Raw genomic sequence first — 19,479 nt, forward strand, 5'->3', positions numbered from 1 at the left:
AGAAATCCGCCTGCCTCTGCCTCCCAAGTGCTGGGATTAAAGGCATGCGCCACCACCGCCCGGCTAGACTCCACATTTTTTAAGAGCTCAGTTCCATGAAGTTACCATCTATTTAGATGCCAATCACAGGGATAGATCCAGGCTGCCCACAACACCTCTAACCCTGGCATAGCCTTGTGGTTCCCAAAAACAAGCACCCTCAAGATTACTTGCCAAAGCAGTTGAAGTGAAGGGAGGGGGAAAGTTCAGTCTCTATTAGATGGTAATTCTAAAGGGTTCAACTATTGAATGGTCAGATGGAAGCATATGGTAAGGTGCGGCAGGGTGTGGCTGAGGATTCAGAACCCTGGATCCTCTTCAGGCCTCCCTTCCCCCTAACGCCTTGATGTGTTATCAGCCCAGAAGCTCTCTTAACCCCATCATGTATGATTTTCAGGAAGTACACATTGAGGGCTAATGCAAACTCAAGACTACTTTCCCTTTGGCATTAGACTAAAAATTTCAGGCTTCTAAATGAGGTTTGGTCTTTCGGCAACCTGCCCCCATCCAGAGGCTACTGATTGGCTTGTGAGAGTCACCTCATCAGAACAAAAGATGCTCTTGTCATGTCTGAAATTCCAAGGATTTTAAGGACTTGGTGTCAGAAACAGAAGACAAAGGAATCTATGTATTTTCATGTCATAAAAACTTGGAAGAAAAAAGGGAACATTTTTCTCCAAGACAAACTCTCCTGTAGATGGTAGGGGCTATTTGTTTTGAAAAATATATATGTTTCTGGAAACAAACAGCCAGACACTCATTTATTAATAGGGTTAGTATTTCCATAAAATTTCTTTTTTTTTTATTTTACTTCACCACTGGTTTTGACCATAGAGCAACCTTGATCCTACTGTTTTGTCAAAATTTTCTATAAAGCATATTCATCTACATGATAGAAAACAGTATAGCTCCATTGGCATTTATTAAAGCTAGATATTTGTAGATTTTTTTATTATAAACCTGTTCACATAGCACATGGCTATTGTTATTGATAATAAGAAAGACATCAATCAATTTTCTTTCAGAAGGTAAAAAATCTAAATTCTGCAGCCATGTAGGCTGATGTGATCAGTTCAGTCTGGACAAGATTCAAGCTGTAGACAGAATCAGTAATCTATTGAGGCAGCCTCATTTCTCTAAATAAAAGTCAAAACACATTTGCTCTTATTTGATGAGTATTCAAAGTAAGCAAGCCTAGAAAATGTGATAAACAGAGAAAAACATACTTGTCGCTAAAATGATTAGATACATATTAAATGAATAAATGATAGTGCCACTCACAAATGCCGCTTAAAGTTTGATGTCAGCCTCGAGGGATATTGCCAGAAGAGTGTTGAAGGGCCCATTCCTTGTCTCTGCCAGTCCACATTCATCTCAACCAAGTGAAATTTATGTTAAGTGGCATATTTTCTAAAGTTAATGATAACATGGATCTAAAAAGATCCAAATAAACAAAGAAAAAACTTCAATGATGAGCAAAAATTACTTGGGTGAAGTTTAATGGGGCAATATTAGATCCTCCACTTAGGTCAAAAGGGCAGAAGGAAGCCCTTGGCTATTGATAAAGTTAATTCGATATCTGCTGAATCACTTAAAAATAAGTAAGTAGAGTTAAAAAAATCTAATCTTTGCTAATCAAATACACCAACAATGGCATGGGTCATGCATTGACTTTTACCAGCACAAGGCAAGAAAGCTGCTAATGAAAGTCAGCAAAGAGTAAGCCCAATGACAGCAGTCAGCAATTTCATCCTAAAAAGTTAACAATGGGTCCTTTCTCTAGCTTCTTCTTTGGGGACCTTGTGCATGGTCCAATGGATGGCTGCGAGCCTCTAGTTCTCTATTAGATGGGTACTGTCAGGTCCTCTCAGGAGACAGCTATATCAGGATCCTGTCATTTAGAACTTGCTGGCATCCACAATAGTGTCTGGATTTGATGATTGAATATGGGAAAGATTCCCAGGTGGAGCAGTCTCTGAATTGTCCTTCCTTCAGTCTCTGCTCCATAGTTAGTCTCTACAACTCCTTCCCTGGGTATTTTGTTTCCCCTTTTAAGAAGGAATGAGAAAGGACCCAAGGAGCTGAAGGGTTTGCAACCCCTTATGAGGAACAACAATATGAACTAACTAGTACCCTCAGAGCTTCCAGGGACTAAACCACCAACCAAAGAGTACACATGGTGGGACTCATGGCTCCAGCAGCATGTGCAGCAGAGGATAGCCAAGTCGGTCATCAGTGGGAGGAGAGGCCCTTGGCCCTGTGAAGGCTCTATGCCCCAGTGTAGGGGAATGCCAGGGCCAGGAGGAGGGAGAGGGTAGGGAGGTGAGCAGGGGGAGGGGGAGGGAGGGAACAGTGGTTTGTTTTTGTTTTTGTTTTTGTTTTTTTTTATTTTTTTATTTTTTCTTTTTCCTTTTTCTTTTTTTATTTTTTTTTGGGGGGGGAGGGAAACCTGGGAAAGGAGATATTGTATGATATGTAAATAAAGAAAACATCTAATAAAAAAAAAGAAGTTAACAATGGTTAGCCAAGACAGGATAAGCCATAATCAGGATCAACAGACCAAAAGAAGACATCACAACTCTTACCACTGGGAAAATTATGTAGATCTTGCTAAATTCCATGTAAATGAAAAACTGTAGGAAATCTTGAATGTTGCACTAGCAACCCTTGGTGATAAGATTTTAATGAAGCCATTCAGATATTAGCTAGTGTGGACAAAATGTGTCCACATTCTACAAACTCATTAAGAGTTTTCAATTATTTATTGTAAAATATATCTTAAAACCTATAATTCTATTACTTTTATTTTTTATAGTCCAATTGTTAACCCCTCTCCTGGTTTTCTCTCCCACAGTTCCTCATCCTATTCCTCCTCCCCAATTTCTCCAAGACAATGTCCCCCCTCTGGCCCTCCCTACTCCCTGGGGTCTCAAGTATCTAGAGGGCAGGTGCATCTTCTCCCACTGAGACCAGACCAGGCAGTCTTCTGCTGTATATGTGTTGGGGACCTCAGACCAGCTCATATATGCTGCCTGGTTGGTGGCTCAGTGTTTAAGAGATCTCAGGCAGGGGTCCATGTTAGTTGAGACTGCTGGTCTTCCTATGATGTCGCCCTCCTCCTTAGCTTCTTCCAGCCTTTCCCTAATTCAGCCACAGGGGTCTCCAACTTCAGTCCGATGGTTGGGTATAAGTATCTACTTCTGTATCAGTCAGCTGCTTGATGGGTCTCTCAGAAGAGAGCCATGCTAGGGTCCTGTCCATAAGCACACCACAGCATCAGTAATACTGTCAGGCCTTGGGGCCTCCCTTTGAGATGGATCTCAAGCTGGGCCAGTCACTGAACTGCCTTTCCCTCAGTCTTTTCACCATTTTTATACCTGCAGTTCTTTTAGGCAGGAACAATTCCAAGTCAGAGTTTTTGACTGTGGGATAGTGACCTGGCCTGCAGGTCACATTATTTGGGGGAACGAGGAGGGTCACAACCTGTGAATAAAGAATGGGCGAGAGAGACGACAGGACTCAAGGAAGCATTGCTTGTCAAGAGCCGTTTACTTGGTTGAGGAGAGCATATTTAAAGCAAAAATCTTGGAGGGAGGGGGAGAGGAAGGAGGGAGAAGGAAGTTTACAAGGGGAGGGGGAGAGGAAGGAGGGAGATAGAAGGTTACAAAATCTTCTGGGGTTGAGCTCCGGGGTGACAGGTGAGGAGGAGGTGGATGACAGGTGGGGAGGGGGTGGATTTCCATGAATGTTCTTTTCTCAGGGCCAAGCCAGATCCTTGTGGTTGTCAGGCAGGATGTTAATCTCAGGGCTCTCAATTAGCTGGGGCAGGATGTTTATCTCAGGGCTCTCATGGTTCCCAACAGGATAGTAACCCCATCCCTTCACTTGATGCCCTGTCTTTCTACTGGAGGTGGACTCTGCAAATTGTCTCTTCCCACTGTTGGGCATTTCCTCTGAAGCCCCTCCCTTTGAGTCCTGAGATTCTCTCACCTCCAGGTCTCTGGTACTTTCTAGAGGGTAGCCCCCACCTCCTACCACAACAAGGTTGCATATTTCCATCCATTCTGCTGGCCCTCAGGGATTCTCTTCTGTCTCTTCCTCCCATACTTGACCATGTCCCCCTTTTCCCCTCCCCCTCTCCTCTCCTCTCCTCTCCTTCTGTCCCCCAATGATTGCTTTCTTTTCCCTCCCAAGTGGGATTGAAGCATCCTCACTTGGGCCCTTTTGCTTGTTAACCTTCTTTGAGTTCTGTGGATTGTATTCTAAGATCAAGTGTAAAACCTATAATTTAAAAACTAATAATGTACTAACAGGCCAGTAAGAGTTCAATAATTTTTTGATATATGTAAGTTCTTCTTCATGTCAGGTGCTTCTTAATTTAGTTAATATAATGTCACTGAACAAAAAGGACATGTAGGCTCTAGGAAAAACTAGCATGGAGAAAATGACAGAAGGGTACATGAAAGGTATTTGAAGATAAAGATGCTGGTACATAGAAAAAGTACTGGGGTTGTTTTCTACTCACACATGGGTTGGACAAGGATCAGATGACAGACAATGTCCAAGATAATATATATCCTTCTTATTAAAAGAAAGTATTTTCAGGGTTGGGATGGCTCAGCCAATCAAGTGTCTGTTGCGCAGGCATGAAGACCTGATTTCATTCTCAGCATCTACACAGAAAGCCAAGAATGTTAATGCACACTTGTTATCCCAGCATTGGTAGAGACTGGTAGACCCTTGGCTTGCTGGCTAATCAACCCAGTCAAATCAGCAAGCCAAAAGGCCTAATGAGAACCTTGACTCAAAAGATTAAGTGTTGTCTTCTGAAAAACACCATGTGAAGTTAACTACTGGCTTCCAAACATATGCATATAGATGTATGTGATATCACACACACTCACCAAAGTAATTTTTAAAGAACACATTGTCTCGTGATTACATAAAATTCTAATCAACTATCCCATTGCCTGAGCAACTGTGAGGTGAATGACTACAAACAGGAGATGAGCACCCAAACTGTCAAACCTTTAATGGATTGTTGCATAGGCTTGTATTCACCTGTGAGGTCATTTCTGAACTCTGATTCCCATGGCCAGTAGTGACCCTGAGAATATCATGGTTCTGGAGAGATGAATGGTAAAGAACTCCAAAGGCTGAAATGCTGATCATGAGTGAGATTTAGGACTAGGTGCAAATAATGAGTGATATAATCAGGAAGGTTCTCAAATCTGGACTGACAGGTCTATTTGGGGTTTCTTGTGTGTGAAAGAAATAGCCTGTCATCCACGTGCTAACCAGGGATCCTAGGTGTCTCCAAACCTCTCACATTACATGCTTATATCCAGTTAATCTGGCCCAAGGCACACCAACAAAATTGTTTGCCTTAGACCTAGTCTTGCTTTGTGCCTCTATCCCAGAGAATGGTGGTAGACTGAATTTTTTTTTAAAACAAAATTTTACTGGCTTGCAACCCTGTGAATTGATATAGTCTAAAATCAAAGACTCAGTAGTTGGTGAGCATCCTCTTGCTGTACCATCCCTTATTGGAAGAGAGAAAACAAAGCACCACAGAATGAGAACACAAGAACAAAAGGACAAAATGAAATCCAACTACATGCTTCACAGACACTCCTTCAGTCCCAGCACTCCAGAAGCAGAGGCAGGTGAAACTCGGTGAGTTTGAGATCAGCCTGGTCGACATAGTAAATTCCAGATCAGCTAGGACTTCACAATGAGACTCTCTCTCTCTCTCTGTCTGAGGCAGAGGGCAGGAGAGAGAGGGGGGACAGGGAGAGGCAGAGGGAGAGGGAGAGGGAGAGGGAGAGAGAGAAAGAGAGACTAGTATTTTACAAGGATGCCAGCATCATGTTAACAGTATTACTGCTTATCGCTCTTGAGTTAAAACATCCACAAAAATTCTTCCTTCCCAAGACTGTTGCTTTTAAAAAAAACAAGTTCCCAGCACATGAACGTCGCTGGCAAATTGAGAGTATAACAATCTGTATCATTGCCCTAGCCTTGAGCTAATCACCAAATGCGAAAAATAATAAAATTTAAGAATTGACCTAAGTCCATGAAGATCATAGAACATGCTATGTTTCAAAGGCCTCTCCTCAGAAAGAAATGTTTCCATCTGTCTGCTTGTGGGTGGAAGTCTCTATCATCCTAACCCATCTCAGAACAGTATCTGACCATCCTTATAGCTCTACTAAGGCACAGAGAAGAGTAATTTTCATTTGCAGAGCAGAAAATTCATCTAAAATGAAGTATTTCAAACAGCAGAGAATACTAATATTCAGACACTTTTACACTGAACTAGCTCTGGGTGTCTTCATCTAGCTCTGTGTATCTTCATCTGTTGACATCAACTTAATTTTATCTGTACTTTCTGCATCACTAAGAAGTCCCCAGGGGCGGAGAGGAAATTCTGAGTGCTTCTCTGTGATCGTTGCTAGGAAACAACATCCTTGGTATTGAAGTGCTGAGACTGAAACGCTGTGTGAAGTCACCGGTTCATAAAGGAAAACCTTTGGTAAATAGATTGTTTAGGCGTGAGTAAATTGATGTTCTCTCTCTGTGGCAAAATGTTCTTGTGTAACCTTTGAATAATAGTGTGCTTCAAGGCCTCTACTCTTTGCTTGGATCCAGCTGCCATTATTGCTCCCATGAGAGCTCCAGCATCTATATAAATGAGAGTTCATGTTCTCTTTTCTCCCCCAAATCATATGTAATTATCTCAGTGCCTACAGCACTGTGAGTAATGAGTTTTAGTTAAACAAAGTGAAATGAGCTTGGAAATAAGGACCCAAACCACTGACTACAAGAGTTGTTGAAGGCAATAGTCCCTCCTGATCCACAAGGAGGTATATTTTAAGAAGTCCAGCAGACAGATGCCAAAAACAATTCATATGCCAACCCCATACAGACTGCACCTTTCCTTTCCATACATATCTAGGACATGAACTAGACAAAAGAAAAATAATGACCATAATAAAACAGAAACATTTTTGAAGTAAAACATATACAATGACAACTATAACAAACTGTAGTCAGGCTTCAGTGAATATAGTCTCACTATCAAGAAAGGTTACTTGACCATAACCCTGCAGAACTGAGGCAGTTGATCAGACAACGGACATGACTACCATATAGCAAATGGGTTGGAAGCCTAAATGGTTCAACAAGGATACACTGGACCAAGAGGTCTCTGGCATCATGGGTAGGCTTGAGCATGGAAGTGTGGGACTTCATGGCACTGCTAAGAATGGTGTGCAGTTTCAGTCTCATGAAATGTTCATGTTTAGAATTTTCCACTTACTATTCCCAGACCACAGTTAACTGGGCCACCTAGACTGTGGGAAGGGAAATATTACATAAGAGAGAACAAACGGGAATATTAAAATCTGCTTTGGCTGGTTGTCACATTCCAGTTTTATTTAGTGTTATGCTGCTGCCCAGAAGTCACAGAGCTGCCAGTTTGGCTCGCCTACTCACTCTCCTCTCTTAACCCAAACTACAAAACTGTCTGTGACTCTCACAACTCGAACTCATGCTTACATTTTTGCCCTAGATTCTGACAACTGAAACAGCAGCTGGAGGTTGAAATCTATCACCTTGCTAATTTAGCAAGGCTAGAACAAGCCAGGAGCTTTTTTATTCCTGGATATGGAATATTTCTATGAGTTTATCTGTTCATCTCTCTGAGTGTCTATCTGGCTATCCATCCATCACTTATATATCTATTCCTCTATCCATCTATCATGCCTCTATTAATCTATCAATCCATATATGTATCTCTTCATCTACAGCACCAATCTCTACTCATTATCCATCAGTTATCTATCCATTCATCACCCATCTACTATCCATCCTTCACCTATCTATACATCATCTATCTATACATCCATCTATAACCCATATATCTATCCATCTATCCATCACCAATCAATCTGTCTACCCATCACCTATTTATCCTCTGTCCTTCACACGTGTATCTATCTATCTATCCATCACCTATATACTTACCACCTATCTATCCATTTATCACATATCTATCACTACAGTCATCTATATAACCCATCTATTTTTCTATCTATCACACATCTATCTGTGTAGATGTATGTATAGATACACACACACACACACACACACACAATCTATCCATAAGCCATCTATCTATGTATGTGTCTTCTGTAGAAATGTTCATGGATTCCTGTCAGATATTCAAAACAATTCAAAATAATGCTAAGCATTAATGTCATACAATTGTATTCAAGTTTAACATAAATCCCCAACATATCAGTTACTCCCAGGTAGATGGTGTTAAGCCCAATGGGTAAAGAGGATCACGCAGCTTCTCAGAAACAATGTTTACATGTAACAGTAAATAAATTGTATATGAATTATTTCACATGGATATTAGTTTTGAAGAGAGGGAAAGGTTTTTTGTTTTAGTTTGGTTTGGTTTTTTGTTTGGTTGGTTTTTGGTTTTTTGAGACAGGGTTTCTCTGTATTGCCCAGGCTGTCCTGAAACTCACTCTGTAGATCAGGTTGGCCTTGAACTCCGAAATCTGCCAGCCTCTGCCTCCCAAGTGTGGGGATTAAAGGCGTGTGCCACACTGCCCGGCAAGGGAAAATTTTTTAATGGGTGATGGCTTAATGGGAAATTAAATATATTATTATAATATATTGTGATAAATTAGGGATATCAAATATAAAGCAGCTATTGTTCCATAAATTCAGGGATCAGAACTTTAAAGAGTTTCTTGAAGAGGAATTTTCATTATTTTGAGATGTAATATCAAAACAGCTTTTTCTCATACACACATATTCAAAAGACAGGAACTGAAAGAAAGACTAGAATTTATGGTATTCTTGAACTGGTAAATTGGTGCAGTTCTTTGACACTTAAATTCAGCTCCCAAATCTTAACCTTGGAAATATGCAACTGCTTTAATCAAAAATAGACCAGCTGAATGACTTTATGGATAGACCATCTTAATTCCTTCACCATTTCTTAAATGAATGTAACCTGTTCTCTGTGGACTGAGAATAAAGTCACTCAAGTCAAATAGCTTTGACCATAGCAGTAAGTCTGTATTCAAAAATCGAGCCTACAATTCATTTCTTGGTGCAGCAGAACTATCAACTCTCAGCTTAGCTACGATGGAGGTAAAATCCTTTGGTGATGTGAGGGTCATTGAAGTATAGCCTTATTACAATGAATCCAATGTCTAAAAATTGTTCTTTTGGGGGCTTGTACCACAGTAAGAACCAAGATTTTAAACTCTACTAAATATAAAACAAACAAAAAGACTTTATATATTTATGTTCATTTAGGAAAATACTAGTAATGATGTATTGTTTTGAAGTATACAGTTAATATGTTTGGAGTTATTTAAAATTTATATTGAGAAAAATGTATTTTCAGTATTGCTGTAGACGAGCATCTACATAAGACTGTTAAATTGATTGTTGTTTTATATCAAACAACTTTTATAATACTCATTTTTATTGTTATAATATTTTATAAATTTTAAAGAATATGACAAAAAAAGATATTGTAAGTATTGAAGGGGGGTCTCTGGGAGGAGTGGGGTTACAAAAGGGAAACAAGAATGAGATTTAATTCTATTTACTTAAAATATGTTCTTAAATGTTAACAAATTCAAATAAATTGAAATCATGTAACTTTTCTCATCATAATGCAATAAAAGTTTTAAAAAAAAGTAGACCAGCGGGCTGGAGAGATGGCTCAGAGGGTAAGAGCACTGACTGCTCTTCCGAAGGTCCTGAGTTCGGATCCCAGCAACCACATGGTGGCTCACAACCACCCACAATGAGATCGGACGCCCTCTTCTGGTGCGTCTGACGACAGCTGCAGAAAATTACGCCAGAGCGAGCGGGGGCCCTGAGCAGAGGTCCTGAGATCAACAGCAGCCACACAACATGATCGAACACAGTCATCTGTACAGCTACAGTGTACTCATACACATAAAAATGAAATAAAATAATTCTTTAAAAAAAAAAAAGTAGACCAGCATAATGCATACTATAAAGTGTTCATAAGGTTATCTTTGAAACAAGAGTCAGTAACTCTAAGAAAAACTAATGCTTTTCTTTCTAATTTGAGGTGATTATAGAAAGAAAATGGAAACCACAGCTATGTATATAACTGGTTTTAAAATGGACTTTTACATGACCTGAATTATTTTTTAGAATTTAAAACATATCCAAGCATTATTCTTGTAATACAGTTTACCTTTATATACCACCATGACTCAGCTAAGCCACTGGCAAATGGGGACAGACCAGAAGGAAAAGAACAGGCCTTGAATATAAGACCTTTCCATGCCAAAGCCAGGGGCACAGCTTCAACTGTCTTCAATCTTCTCTGGGTTCCATTGACATTAAAGTCCACCCTTATAAATTCAAAGGGATCACTAATTCATAACACCCCTAGTATAGTATAATCAAGAATGTATATCATTCCTAAGGTTTTACCTATGTGTTATCTGTAATAGTAGTAGCTATGAGAGAAGGCTCTAAGCCTGGTTACTTTTCTAAATGAAACACGTGTTCCTTTTTAAAGGCCTTGATTATTTAATAAAGATTTGATCTTTTGCTGTATTCCATTTCATTATCCCTAAGGCTCTCCTTTTAATAACTGTGCTTATCATTTGATTCTGTTTTTGCTCTTAGATAATGCATAATCCAAAAACCCATTTCCAGAGCCCTGAAATTCAACCACTCCTTGCTTTAACAAAAAAACACCCATTTATTGATAAAATAAAAACAAATTTGTAGGAGTGATTCAAGATAGTAAAGAACCTGGGAGCTCATGCTCACTGAAGCCAGATGCATCACTTTCCATTAGAAATGGCACTCCATATAAGATCTATCTTCCATTCGAGTTCAAAATGATTTTTTTGTCCTGATGTGCTATGGATCTTCCCTCTGGTGGACCACTGTCTTCAGAATGCATCTCTAGACCAGTGGTGCTCTTTATGACTAGGTTGTGCTTCTTCACTTCAGATGGCTATACCACTGATGACATCGAATTTTACTGGAATGGAGGAGAGGGAGCAGTAACTGGGGTCAATAAAATCGAGCTTCCCCAATTTTCAATTGTTGACTACAAGATGGTGTCCAAGAAGGTGGAGTTCACAACAGGTGAAGAAGTTTCCTCCCTAATAACCCACGCATTATGAAAGGGAGATGGTGATTCTAATCAAATAATGATCTCTCTCTCTCTCTCTCTCTCTCTCTCTCTCTCTCTCTCTCTCTCTCTTTCTCTCTTTCTCTCTTTCTCTCTCTCAAACTCAGGGGCATATCCACGACTATCACTAAGTTTTCGTCTAAAGAGAAACATCGGTTACTTCATTTTGCAGACCTACATGCCTTCCACACTGATTACAATTCTGTCCTGGGTGTCATTTTGGATCAACTATGATGCATCTGCAGCCAGAGTCGCACTAGGTAATATATTCCCACTTTCTCTTGGCTAGTAAATCAGACTTTCAAACAAAGAGGCAATATTCAGGATCAAAAGCAAGACTGCTCATGCAGCAAGTAAAGGAATTAGGTTGCAATGGGATGCTTAAAAATAAAATATCCAATATGAAGTGTAAGAATGCTTATAATTAATGCAGTATCTCTTAGCACTTGACAAAAAAATTGGAATATGTTTCCCAACATATGAATGTTTTGTAGATTACTAGATAGAATCTCATTACGTTGTTTTTCCCCAAATTTATGACTTCCTCTTTGTTCTCTGTTTTTGACTGTGGAAACACTTGTAACTCATTATTTTAAAATAAACATGGAGAATGCTAGAACTTGTGACTGTTAGCAAGCTGCATCAATTGTTGAGAAATACTACCCTTTGACTAACTAAAGTTAAAACATATCAAACTGAGTCTCTCCTTCAAATAGAGCTCATTATGTTCAATAAGGCGCAAACAATTCATCAGTTATATTAATGATCTGTGATCAAGACAGAATAAAAAATGCTTTCCCGTTTGTTGGAACAAAATTCAGAATTAATCTTACCATGGTTGAGTAATTGCTGAAAACTGGAAAGCTATATTTGAGATTGTAAATGGTTCTTTGGAAGGCTACAATGTGTAAAATGTGTCTGATGATCTATCCATGTGCAGTTTTGCTTCATTACTTAATACTCAGAAACTGTTAGATATCATTCCAGTTTCAGAGAGACAAGGGAAAGGAGGGAAACATGACATCAGGCTAAGACAACAGATTACATCTCTTCTCTTTTGAAATTACTGAGTTGGATTAGTTGCCCAGTATACCCTTCACACATAGGCTAATTGGCATATGGCCAGCCCTCTTCTAGTGGCTGAATACATAAGCCTTGTAAACTCAAGCGATTGCAGCCTCATATCAACCTGAGGATATTCTAAGTATAAAGAACATGGACTGATAGTTAGTTGTTCATATTGATACACATGTTCAACATGCTGAGATAATTTGAATATAACCCTGTGCATATGATAAGATTAAAGAAGACTCTGCATGATAGCCAATCTACATCAAGAAAAAAGCTCACAAGTTTGTGCACTGTGGTTCTCTATACATGACTATTCAAAACAAATGACATTTTCATTAAAGGAGTGAGAGAAACTGGAGAGACATTAAGTGCTTGCACTGCTCTTGTACAGGACATGAGCTCAGCACCCATTTTGGGTGGCTCACAACCAGTTGTAGATCCAGACCTAGGAGATCTGATGCCCTCTCTGGCCTCTTTGAGCACTTGCACTCACAAAGGCAGGTAATTTTTAAGAAGCCAAATATATATGAAAAATACCTGGCATATAATGATATTTTAACCTTTAAAATATAGGACTAAGATGTTTTTAACATAAATAGCTCTTAAAACATTTATTTACTATTTTCTAATTTAAAATAAAAAACTAAAAGCATAAATTTAGTGACTAAATAAATAGAATAGTTATTTCTGGAAATCACATTAGTTAGTACTGTGTTAGATGAACTTTAAAGGTTTATTCAAATAAACAAGTGAAATCACTTATAAGGGAGTTCTTATCAATCCAATACACTTGAATTAACACTGATCTGAACCTATTTTGCTTTATAAATAATATTTTTACTTATTCTTTGAAAATGTCTTGCATGTATACAAAGTATTTTGATCATATCACCTCACCACTTCCCCCAACTCTTCCCAGGAACCTCTAACCATTTTTCCCTCTGACTTTATTGTTTATTGTTGTTGTTGTTGATGATGATGATGATGATGATGATGATGATGATGATGATGATGATGATGATGATGATGATGATAAGAAACTATAGTACATGTGCACAGTGGAACATAATTCAACTATATAAAATTAAAACTTGAAATTGCAGCTAAATGGGTGGAAACAGAAAAAAAGTTGTATATTACCTGCTGATGATCAGGGAGTCTACAACCTCAAGTCCTCACTTACCAGATGATTGAGGCCTCCTTTTCCTCTTCTTTTATTTCCTCCACACCATTGTCTTCTCCTCCTTCCTCAATCTCCATCAATAATTCTCACCTTATTTCAGATATTACCATCAAATCTTGTGGTTCACTTTAAATGCTGTATTTAAACATCTTGCTGGGGGTTTTGACCTATAGCTGGGTGACCTACATAAAGATAACTAACCTCAGAGTTTTATTTGGTCGGTTGGTTGGTTGGTTTTGGTTTTTTGAGACAGGGTCTCATGTTACACAGGCCATCCTCAAACTTGCCATGTATCCAAGGCTGGTCTGAAACTCCTGACCCTCTTGTTTTTGTTATTCAACTCAGGGATTACAGACCTGCACCATCATACTCTGCTCCAAAGCTTGTCTCTATCCACCTATAAATTAAAAGCCACAGAGATAGTCTCCCCATCATATTCAGTAAACTGTTGTCATACACTGTACAAATGTAGAGCACTGAGCTTAGGGGTCTCAATACAAATGGTCTACACGACATCTCACTTCTCTTTGTATTTCTCTTTTCCCCAGTCATTATTCCATCATCACCATTATCAATGCCTTCCACTCGGTACACTGTCACACAAGCACTATACTCTTAACACTGTTTAGATCAGGCAGAGCAGATGAAGCATGACCAGCACTGGGTTTGTAGGTATTAACTTTCTTTCTCAAATCTACAGATTGATTTTTTAATAACCCTTTCCCTTGCACAAGGAAACAAATTTGTTACAGGTTCTGGAAACAATAAAGCCAAGGTAATATTTCAACAGCCAACACAATGCAACATAGATCATGCTGTATGTAGAGAAAACTTAATACAAATCACAAAGTGACTTAAATAGCTCTTCTTTTTGCCATGCCATACATGAATGACAAGTGACTAGAAACTGTAAAATGAGATGGTGAGTTAAGGTTTGGTTTAGACCCATGAGATTAAGTCAGTTACCACAAACTGGTCACTGACTTTTGAGTCTAGCCATGACTGCTGTGGAGATCAGGGTCACACAGACAGATTCCGGAGGGAAATGACTGTGAAATGAAAGATGTAGAGATGTGGCTGCACAGCACAGTGAGAGAGAGTAGGCAGTGGGATCTGGGGACTTTATAAACTTTTAACTTCTGTGTGTGTGTGTGTGTGTGTGTGTGTGTGTGTGTGTGTGTGTGTGTGTGAAGGTCAGACAATAGCTTTCCAAGTTGGTCCTCACCTTTCACCTTGTGAGCATTTGTTCTTCCTTTTCACAGCTTTTTCTTCATAGATATAGACTTAGATATAGATATAGATGACATAGATAAATATAGATATTATGAAGCACATATATAAGCATATATATGTGCTCACTTTTAAGACATTATCAACCCTCCATTCTCTGTGCATTCCATGTCATGTCTTAGTAATAGAATCTAGAGAAAGCCTGTCATCTTGTCTTTAGAGGCGTGTGCAGTCCCACGGTTTCTCATGCTCCTGCTACCATGGAAGTACAACATGAAGGGGCAGTGTTTGCCTTCTTGGCTTTGGAAAGCACAGCTTCACAAAGGTGCTTTCAGCTAAGCTTTTGTTTTCTGTCCACAGGAATCACCACGGTGCTGACAATGACAACCATCAGCACCCACCTCAGGGAGACTCTGCCAAAGATCCCTTATGTCAAAGCGATTGATATCTATCTCATGGGCTGTTTTGTGTTTGTGTTCCTGGCTCTACTAGAATATGCTTTTGTAAATTACATTTTCTTTGGAAAAGGCCCTCAGAAAAAGGGAGTGAGCAAACAAGACCAGAGTGCCAATGAAAAGAACAAACTGGAGATGAACAAAGTCCAGGTAAGGCATTGTATATTGCTAGTCTCATCTCTATTGTCTTTATCAACGATGGGGTGTTCAGGAATATTTTTAACAGAAAAACGTGTTTATGAACCATTACTTGTTGCTATTAAGGCCAAACCATCTCCTCAGTTTACATATTTGAGAATATTTGACTAAGGAAATTAGACTGAAAACTATATAAGTTAATAACGTATGTATTAGTTTGCATGATAGTAACAAGCTAGCTGAAGCAGGCTGATCTTATAAAGAGAAAGAGTTTGTTTAGCACAGAGTTTTGGAGTCTGCAAGTTTGAACAGCATGTCACTGACTTTGCCACTATGGTTGTGGGTAAGTTATATGTAAGGCAAAGGTATCACATAGCAAAAATTCAGGCAGAAATGTGAGACTCTCTGAGCCCCTTTCTAGGACAGCATGTGCAATTAGCTAGCCACCTCTCACTAAGCTATGACTCTTAGAAATCTACTTCCCGTTGGACATAGTTCTACCGGAGGACCCAGCTATACTACTCCTGGGCATATACCCAGAAGATGCTCCCACATGTAATAAGGACACATGCTCCACCATATTCATAGCAGCCTTATTTATAATAGCCAGAAGCTGGAAACAACTCAGATGTCCCTCAAAAGAGGAATGGATACAGAAAATGTGGTACATCTACACAATGGAGTACTACTCAGCTATTAAAAACAATGAATTTATGAAATTCTTAGGGAAATGGATGGATCTGAAGAATATCATCCTGAGTGAGGTAACCCAATCACAAAAGAACAAACACGGTATGCACTCTCTGATAAGTGGTTATTAGCCCAGAAGTTCGGAATACAGGAAGAACAACCCACAAACCACAAGGAACTCAAGAAGAAGGAAAATTAAAATGTAGACATTTAATTCCTTCTTAAAAGGGGGAACAAAATACCCATGGAAGGAGTTGCAGAGATTAACTATGGAGCAGAGATTGAAGGAAGGACAATCCAGCCTGATATAGCTGTCTCCCGAGAGGCTCTGACAGTACCTGACTAATGTAGAGGTTCACAGACATCCATTGAACTGAGTACAGGATCCCCAATGAAGGAGTTAGAGAAAGGACCAAAAGAGCTGAAGGGTTTGCAGCCCCTTAGGACAAACAACAATATGAACTAACTAGTACCCTCAGAGCTCCCAGGGACTCAACCACCAACCAAGGACTATGCATGGTGGGACTGATTGTTCTGGCAGCGTGTGTATAGTAGAGGATTGCAAAGTCGATCATCAACGGAAGGAGAGGCCCTTGGCCCTGTGAAGATTCTGTTCCCCATTATAGAGGAATGCCAGGGCCAATAAGTGGGAGAGGGTGGGGTGTCAGGCGTGGGGTGGGAGGCAACGGGGGTTTGTTCTTGTTGTTTTTGTTTGTTTGTTTGTTTTTTGGAGGAGAAACTGGGAAAGGAGAAATCATATGACATGTAAATAAAGAAAGTATCTAATAAAAAAAAAATGTTAAGAAAAAAAAATCTACTTCCCAGCACTCTCACACTGGGAATGCAATTTCCAACACAAGAAAAGCTGGGGGATACACATAGCCCAGGCCTCAATCATAGTGTATACCCATGGCTGAGCTCAGCCTCAAGTCCATTAAGATTTACTCTAAGTTGTTTGTAAAAGTATATGTGGAAAAATTTTGAGCACTGCTCGGTAAACAAAGGGGAGAGTTGGCTGCCTACCCTCAGTAGAACTGAGGACGTTCATAGTGTGGTTAAGTCAAAAGTTCAGTCAGACTCAAGCACTAGAACAGTTGGATGTGGAATTTACAAGCACTTCTCCCAGGGGGGAAAAATGCGCTGTCAAAATTAAAATGCAAAGTGTTTTAAGGTAAGGCAAAGTAGTTCCTATCAAACTCTCTTATAGACTGGAGTCATCAAAAGCAGCAATTTTTTAAATTCTGCTTAAAGTCTTGAGTAACTGAAAACAAGCAAAAGACAGGAAGGCACTGGCTTCCAGAAGAGTGGATTGTCCTTTGAGGACCACAGGCCATGAGGCACGCAGCTTTCCCCAGCAGCACTTCAGCAGGAAACTGCGGATTTGTTGGCTGGATGACTCAAAGCATAGATGCTGAGATTTCCAGGGTACCTGAAGTTTCAAAGGGAATACAGTAGCCGGTCCTCAAACTCTGAGTATAAACTTCCTTTGAATGTCCAGAGAAGAGACCAAGAAGCCAAGACGGCAATTTGATGTTTAGTACTGAGTGTTAGCTTGACAGGATGTAGACTCATCTAAGACACAACCTCCAAATGTACTTGAGAGGAAATATTTAGTTTGCTTTAGCCTTTGATGTGCCAATGAGGGATTATCTCAGGTTAATTGAGGTAATGTTAGTGGAAGACTTGTCCTAATGAGTACAGCACCATTCTCTGGACTTTGGTCCTGGATTGCATTTAAAAAAAAAAAAAAAAAGCAACTAGTTGAGAGAGGGGATCCATTGCTCGCTAGTTCCTAACTGAGTGAAATAGGACTGCTAGCTTCTCTCTCAGAAACTTATTGACCATGGTGGATAATACTCTTTTTTTTTATTTTTATTGATTTAAGTTTTATTACATTATGATGGGGAAAGATACATAATTTCAATTTATCTGAATTTGTTAACATTTAAAAACATATTTTAAGTAAATAAAATTAATCACATTCTTCTTTCCCTATTGTACCCTAATACCTCCCAGACACCCCCTTCAATACCTGCAATACCTTTCTTTTTTAATTTTGTTATATTCTTTAAAATTTATAAAATATTGTAACAATAAAAATGAATATTATAAAAGTTGTTTGATATAAAACAACAATCAATTGAACAGTCTTATGTAGATTCCTGTCTACAGCAATACTGAAAATACATACATTTTTCTCAATATAAATTTTAAGTGACTTCAAAATATTAACTATATATTTTTAAAATAATATATCACTACTAGTATTTTCTTAAATGAACACAAATGGATAAAGTCTTTTTGTTTGTTTGTTTGTTTTGTTTTTGGTAGAGCTTAAAATCTTGGCTCTTAAGACTATGGTACAAGCCCAAAATAAAAACAATCTTTAGACACTGGAGTTCATTGTAATAAAGCTGTACTTCAATGACCCTCACATCACCAAAGGATTTTACCTCCATAGTAGCTAAGCTAAGAGTTGACAGTTCTGCTGTGCCAATGAATGAATTGCAGGCACGATTTTTGGATACAAATTTCCTGCTATGGTCAAAGCTACTTCACTTGAGTGATTGTTTTCATTCTCATCCCACAGAGAACAGGTTACATTCACTTAAGAAATGATATGTGTATTAAGATGGTCTATCCATAAAGTCATTCATCAACTGTTTCAATGAACAATGGAGGGTGGCACAGACATTAGGTGAGGGTAAGAATCTATTTCATTGGCTGTGATGATTTTGAAAAGCATTCATCTCAGAGAAAGAGTAACTTATAAAGTCCTCTTCTTCAAAATTGATACAATAATTACAAACATCAAGCAAAGCATTCAGTCTCACTCTTTGTTGTTCTCTTACAAGACACCTCCTAAATTGTCTACATTTGTTTTTGCTGTATTAATAATTTTGAAGTACATAAGCTGTTCTAAAAACCATAGTATAGTGTAAAAACATCAAATAAACAATCCTACTAATAGAAAGGTTGATATAGGAGAAGCATGATTTCAAGACCATTATGTGGTACACAGCAAGTGACTGTCATGTACAGACAAGCAGAAAGTGTACATGGATTTTACAATATTGGACCTATTTCTCCATTTACCAAATTAGAGAGACCACTGGATGACAGCCAACAAATTTCTAATTCCTAAAATTTTTGAATTTCAATTGATTAGGATATGTTGGTAATATTAGTTTTCATATTAAGCGATATTAAGAAAAAGTAATTGTTACTTCCTGTTATTTCTGTTGTTAGAGGTGGAATTATGCTTGTGTGGGTTTGTTGAAAGATTACTTTCTTGCTTCTTCTAGGGTGTAGTTTTGCTCCTTATGTTGGTGTTTTCCATCTGTTATCCTTTAAAGGGCTAGATTTGTGGAAAGATATTGTGTGAATTTGGTTTGTCATGGAATATCTTGTTTTCTCCATCTATGGTAATTGAGAGTTTTGCTGGGTATAGT

At 38.8% G+C, this 19,479-nt stretch overlaps 1 protein-coding gene across 3 annotated transcripts in view; it reads left to right on the top strand.

Moving 5' to 3' along the window:
• Positions 1–19,479, top strand: part of Gabrb1 (gamma-aminobutyric acid type A receptor beta1 subunit) — a 432,240-nt gene that overhangs the window by 390,427 nt on the left and 22,334 nt on the right. For all 3 annotated transcript variants that reach the window (XM_031342595.1, XM_031342596.1, XM_031342594.1), the window contains exons 6-8: positions 11,077–11,214; positions 11,368–11,520; positions 15,105–15,349. In XM_031342595.1, coding sequence (XP_031198455.1) covers positions 11,077–11,214; positions 11,368–11,520; positions 15,105–15,349 — 536 coding nt within the window. The remainder of the gene's footprint in view (positions 1–11,076; positions 11,215–11,367; positions 11,521–15,104; positions 15,350–19,479) is intronic.

This window comes from Mastomys coucha, unplaced genomic scaffold, assembly GCF_008632895.1.
Source record: "Mastomys coucha isolate ucsf_1 unplaced genomic scaffold, UCSF_Mcou_1 pScaffold22, whole genome shotgun sequence".
NCBI lineage: Eukaryota > Metazoa > Chordata > Mammalia > Rodentia > Muridae > Mastomys > Mastomys coucha.